Consider the following 6,252-nt stretch of genomic DNA (forward strand, 5'->3'; position numbering starts at 1 on the left):
TCACCCTCTCGGTTTGTTGACAGCATTAAGAACACCAATCTAGAAGGAAATCTATTAAACAAATACAATCAACTAAGACATCCTAACCGATCAAGAACACAAAATCATCTAAGGCTGTTTCAAAACTAATGTGCTCTGGAAAATGTTTTATTTTTATTTTTTTCTTGTTGTTGTTCTTGGTTGGACCTTTAGGTATCATGCGTAACTGTTGTAACCGATGTCATGTTAGGGTGACTTATGAATGAATATTTATTTTCTAAAAATAAAATAAACAAGAATGATACGAGTATTCATAGTACGGGAAACTCACTTTTCACTGTCCTTGTACTAAATTCATATGTGCGATACTACATTACAATGTAACTTTTCATCTATTTTGCTGCTTCTCCCATGAGAGTACGTGAAAATCACTTTTCACTTTGTCTTTGTACTAAATTCATATGTGCGATACTACACTACAATGTAATTTTTCATCTATTTTTCTGCTTCTCCCATCTATATATACAAAAATATATAAAATAAATCCTAAAGTTGCAATCTATTTACAACTATGCTATTGGCATTTTTTTTTTTTTAAACACAGTTTGGGTTCGACGATTAAAGGTTAACATATCAAGCCCAAGCCCATCTCAGTTCTACGTTTTTCTAACCCCGAATTATTTTTCCCCCCAAATGTTTATCTTCAAAAATTAAATAGAAAATATACAGATCTTTTATTGCCTTCGACGATGATCCTATGCGAGACTTGTGTTTCAACTTCTTGATTTCCAAATACTTTCCCCCACCAATTACACATCTCCTAAATCAATCAAGCAAAATAGAATTAAATTTTAGAATATATCATATCGCATAAATATACCATAAAAAACCAAAATCGTAATTATCTCTCTAATTACTCGCTTCATCAGATCTTTTTTGGTATCCTAACAAATGTGTTGGTCGCCCTAGTGGCTTTCCTATAAATAATACTAACCTAAAACTCGATTATGCATAAGCAATCACATCTATACAACACTCACAATAAATCTTAAAAACTCTTTCTTTTACTTCTCTATGGCTGCTACTTTTGCCTTCTTGAAAGATGTTTGACACTACAAAACTGCATGGAGGGTCCAAGTGAAGGTCATCCATTCATGGCGTCAAAATACCGAAAACATTGGTGAAACGCTATAGTTGGTTTTGTCAGACTCAATAGTAAGAATAAATGCTTACGTTTATGAGATACAAGACTTTTCTATTACTAATGCATCTTATGTGTTTCATTCTTTCAGAGTAAAAAGATTCATGCATCAGTGAAGAAGGACTTGGTTTGTAAGTATGTGAATAGGCTCCCTATTGGTAACTGAGTTTTCATTGAGACATTTGGTCTTAGCTATGCAACTTGTCAATTCAGACCAACCACACATCTGTACAAGATGTCATTCATCAATGGAACAATGGTCATGGACAGTGACCCTGTTTCTGATGCTAGCTTCCTCACATTGGCTAAGTTTCAGAACATCCACAGTGGAAAAGTTAATCCACATACATTTGTTGGTAAGTATCTATTTACAATTATTCTAATAAATATTCTATCTAATTATATTATTCATTATGCAGAGGTTATTAGTCAAATTGTGAGTTTGGGTGAATTGGAGGAACTCGAAGCCAATAATAAACCTACCAAAAAACTTGCTTTTGAGCTTCGGGATGAAACGTAAGCATTTGCTGCTAATATAACTATATGAAATGTATGGGGGATAACATCTGAAATCACTAATCCAACTTACTTATATTATATGATAGAGATGAGAGAATGTCATGTACCTTGTGGGGTTCCTTGGCCGAACACATTTTTGGATCCTGTCAAGATTCTGATGGAAGCATCATCATCTGTTTTCTCAGATTTGTGAAGATAAAATCCTACAAAGGTATAAAAATTGTATTATTGAAAATTATTAATCATTTAACAGACGTATTATTCTTTAACTTATGATTTTACTCAATCAGGTGTAAATTTTTTGACTAATTCGTATGATGCTTCTCAAGTCCATGTGAACCCACTATTCCATGAAGTTGATGTTTTCAGAAAAGTGTAAAATTATCTATACTATCAAATTTCATTCTATTTTTATAACAATAACTATTTAGTTTTAAATATATAGATTGTATTTTAACAGGCTCCCCGATGATGGCCTCTCTCTCATATACCATCAGAGACAACCAAGATGGGGGATGGTTGCTGTTCAAGCTGAAAATTCAGAAGATTTTCCTAGGAAAACAATTGAAGAGTTGAAGAATTCTGTTGAGGTATGTAAAGCTTAGGTTAACTTTCTAACTTTTATAGTACTCATTTATAAAAAACATGTATCTATAGATTGGAAAGGCAAGGATTCATTGCACGGTCTACGCCATTGACACAGACTGGGCTTGGTACTATATTAATTGTCGTTCTTGCAATAAGAAAGTTAACCATATCCATGATGGGGTGAATGGGGTGAATAACAAAGGGAAAAAACCAAGGTTTTGGTGTGACACTTGCAATACTGTTGTCACTAATGTGATTGCAAGGTAATGAAAATTTTACACTCAATCTATTTTCGAATCTATATTGCAAGTGTATATATAGATATATAGATAGTTAAAAAAAAATACTATTGTTATTGATTACTATATATACATTTTTTTAGGTTTATGCTTTATGCTAATGTCATGGACAATACTGGTGAGATAAAATTATTGTTGTTTGATTCAATATGCTCTGAGATTATTGGGAAGTCTGCCCCATCAGTTTTTGGTGGCTCAGTTAATGAGGTATGCTAATCATATGATAATATTCCCTTTAATTTTGAAAAATAACGGTGTTGATATTCAGACGAATATCATTTAATTTAATTGTTGTGTAGATCATAGATCCAGAAAATTTGTCTGATCTAGTGAAAAGTCTTATTGGAAAGACTTATCTCTTTCTGGTAAATGTTGAGAATGCAAACATATGGGATGGTAAGGACACCTATAAGATCTCCAAAGTGCTCTTGAAATATGGCCTAATCGAAGAACAACTGCTGGAGAATTCATTTGACAACGTCAATGCACCGTCTATTGTCTCTGGTGACCAGGTAATTGATCGACACTTTACTCCTGTATTAAATTTATGGCTTATAATTAACTGTCATAACTATGTAATTGCTGTTTATAGGGACCGCTCATGTTAGAAAACAGTCCGCATACTACCGACTCTCTTACTCCATCCTCCAAGCGTGTTTATCTTGCTAATGGAGGGACTTCTGATCAAAACTTAACTTCCAAAAAGTTGTGTATTGAACCTATAGATTTAGAAAAGTCTTACCCAAAATTTGGAGTTGTAGGAGTTAATGAAAAAGCTGGAGGATCAAACGACAAAGTTGGGATTGGAAAATAGAAGAGTGCCTATAATGGAAGTGTTGTGGACAACTCACTAACTGAGTCATTGAGGGAAAAGAAAAGATGGGAGAACTTAAGATCAAGGTTGAAAAGAAGGAATGATTTGTGGCAGCTCATATTTTCATATGTGCCTATAATGGAAGTGTTTTTTTCTTTGTTTCCATTCTCATGTTAAAACTATCTAAGTTTGGTATTTCTTAGTTTGGTCGTATCTTTGGCCGCAAATAAGTGCTGTTTTGCAGCTCTTTTCAAAATTATTCAGTTTCTTCACTAAAACATTTCTATTTCTGATTCATTTTAACTTTTTCGATTGCATCCTATATACATAATGAACCATTTCTATCTTTCATTTAAACTTTATTGTAAAACTATATAATATGCTACAGATATATAAAGAACTGACCTCTGTTTATTTCTTGCTTACCGCTATGTTTCATTTATTATCATCATCTCACCATGTGGAAAACACCCTGACATAAACACATAAGTTTTCGTATAAGACAAAATTATAAATTATTGACACTTAATTTTCGATGTAAAATAAATGAAACCATATATATACTAGTAAATTAGAAGCTTTAAATGTCTTCAGAGAACAAACACTATCAGACCAAATTCCATTTTAAACATTAGTATATGTTTTTTCCAAATCTTGGTTTTGCAAAACATATTACCTAATTAGTATATAGAAAGTATGGTTAATATTTTAATTTAAAGAATTCTCAATCATCTTTTAAAACGTGAATGGAATTAAATCTGTAAAATAAAATCCTGTTTTGTTTTATAAAATAACTAAATAGATCTCAAATCAAATTGAAGAAAATATTTGTATATGTTGTAAACTAGAGGATTTAGGGAACGAATTCTCTTATTCTTATTATTGATAAACAATGAATGAGGTTACATATATATACNTTGAGAATGCAAACATATGGGATGGTAAGGACACCTATAAGATCTCCAAAGTGCTCTTGAAATATGGCCTAATCGAAGAACAACTGCTGGAGAATTCATTTGACAACGTCAATGCACCGTCTATTGTCTCTGGTGACCAGGTAATTGATCGACACTTTACTCCTGTATTAAATTTATGGCTTATAATTAACTGTCATAACTATGTAATTGCTGTTTATAGGGACCGCTCATGTTAGAAAACAGTCCGCATACTACCGACTCTCTTACTCCATCCTCCAAGCGTGTTTATCTTGCTAATGGAGGGACTTCTGATCAAAACTTAACTTCCAAAAAGTTGTGTATTGAACCTATAGATTTAGAAAAGTCTTACCCAAAATTTGGAGTTGTAGGAGTTAATGAAAAAGCTGGAGGATCAAACGACAAAGTTGGGATTGGAAAATAGAAGAGTGCCTATAATGGAAGTGTTGTGGACAACTCACTAACTGAGTCATTGAGGGAAAAGAAAAGATGGGAGAACTTAAGATCAAGGTTGAAAAGAAGGAATGATTTGTGGCAGCTCATATTTTCATATGTGCCTATAATGGAAGTGTTTTTTTCTTTGTTTCCATTCTCATGTTAAAACTATCTAAGTTTGGTATTTCTTAGTTTGGTCGTATCTTTGGCCGCAAATAAGTGCTGTTTTGCAGCTCTTTTCAAAATTATTCAGTTTCTTCACTAAAACATTTCTATTTCTGATTCATTTTAACTTTTTCGATTGCATCCTATATACATAATGAACCATTTCTATCTTTCATTTAAACTTTATTGTAAAACTATATAATATGCTACAGATATATAAAGAACTGACCTCTGTTTATTTCTTGCTTACCGCTATGTTTCATTTATTATCATCATCTCACCATGTGGAAAACACCCTGACATAAACACATAAGTTTTCGTATAAGACAAAATTATAAATTATTGACACTTAATTTTCGATGTAAAATAAATGAAACCATATATATACTAGTAAATTAGAAGCTTTAAATGTCTTCAGAGAACAAACACTATCAGACCAAATTCCATTTTAAACATTAGTATATGTTTTTTCCAAATCTTGGTTTTGCAAAACATATTACCTAATTAGTATATAGAAAGTATGGTTAATATTTTAATTTAAAGAATTCTCAATCATCTTTTAAAACGTGAATGGAATTAAATCTGTAAAATAAAATCCTGTTTTGTTTTATAAAATAACTAAATAGATCTCAAATCAAATTGAAGAAAATATTTGTATATGTTGTAAACTAGAGGATTTAGGGAACGAATTCTCTTATTCTTATTATTGATAAACAATGAATGAGGTTACATATATATACAGTGTTTTCCTAAGACAAAGTCTAAACCGACATAGAATAAGTAATGGCCGATGGGCCTTGGCCGAACGGGCCTAAAGTCTTAAACACTTATGGACCGAGTATGGGCTTGGTTATGGAGTCCACAATCCAGTGTTTTACAACACTCCCCCTTGGATGACATAACCATGCAAGTGCGAGGAAAGGATCGATGCAATGTGCTTGGGGATGCTGCCTCATTAAAACCTTACCAGGAAAACCCAGTGGGATAAAACCTTGGTGAAGGAAAAAGAGTACAGCAGACATTACTCCCCCTGTTCCAAGCATCACTCTAAGTCCTTAAGCCTCCGCATTCCAATATGATGCGTGAGCTTCTTGAATGTTGTTGTCGGTAGTGCTTTGGTGAAGAGATCGGCTGAGTTGTTGTATGACTGAACTTGTACCACTTAAACTTCTCCGGCCTTTTGTAGTTCATGTGTGAAGAAGAACTTGGGTAATATGTGCTTCGTCCGATCTCCCTTGATGTAACCTTCCTTGAGCTGTGCGATGCAGACTGTATTGTCTTCATAGATTACAGTTGCTTCCTTGTTGTCTTCGACCA

The 6,252-nt window shown here is 33.0% G+C and overlaps 1 protein-coding gene across 1 annotated transcript; it reads left to right on the forward strand.

Moving 5' to 3' along the window:
* On the forward strand, window positions 2,692-3,400 carry LOC109126959. Its single transcript, XM_019230964.1, has 3 exons — window positions 2,692-2,793; window positions 2,886-3,098; window positions 3,179-3,400. The coding sequence occupies exons 1-3, from the start codon at window positions 2,692-2,694 to the stop codon at window positions 3,398-3,400; spliced, it is 537 nt and encodes a 178-aa protein (XP_019086509.1).

The sequence above is a fragment of the Camelina sativa genome, chromosome 2 (assembly GCF_000633955.1).
Source record: "Camelina sativa cultivar DH55 chromosome 2, Cs, whole genome shotgun sequence".
In the NCBI taxonomy this organism is placed as follows: domain Eukaryota; kingdom Viridiplantae; phylum Streptophyta; class Magnoliopsida; order Brassicales; family Brassicaceae; genus Camelina; species Camelina sativa.

Excerpts from the sequence above, each read along its gene's own strand:
- LOC109126959 (XM_019230964.1), top strand. The coding sequence starts at position 2,692 with ATGGACAATACTGGTGAGATAAAATTATTGTTGTTTGATTCAATATGC. Across the intron at positions 2,794-2,885 it reads TTGGTGGCTCAGTTAATGAG|ATCATAGATCCAGAAAATTT; the intron begins GTATGCTAATCA and ends ATTGTTGTGTAG. Across the intron at positions 3,099-3,178 it reads CTATTGTCTCTGGTGACCAG|GGACCGCTCATGTTAGAAAA; the intron begins GTAATTGATCGA and ends TGCTGTTTATAG.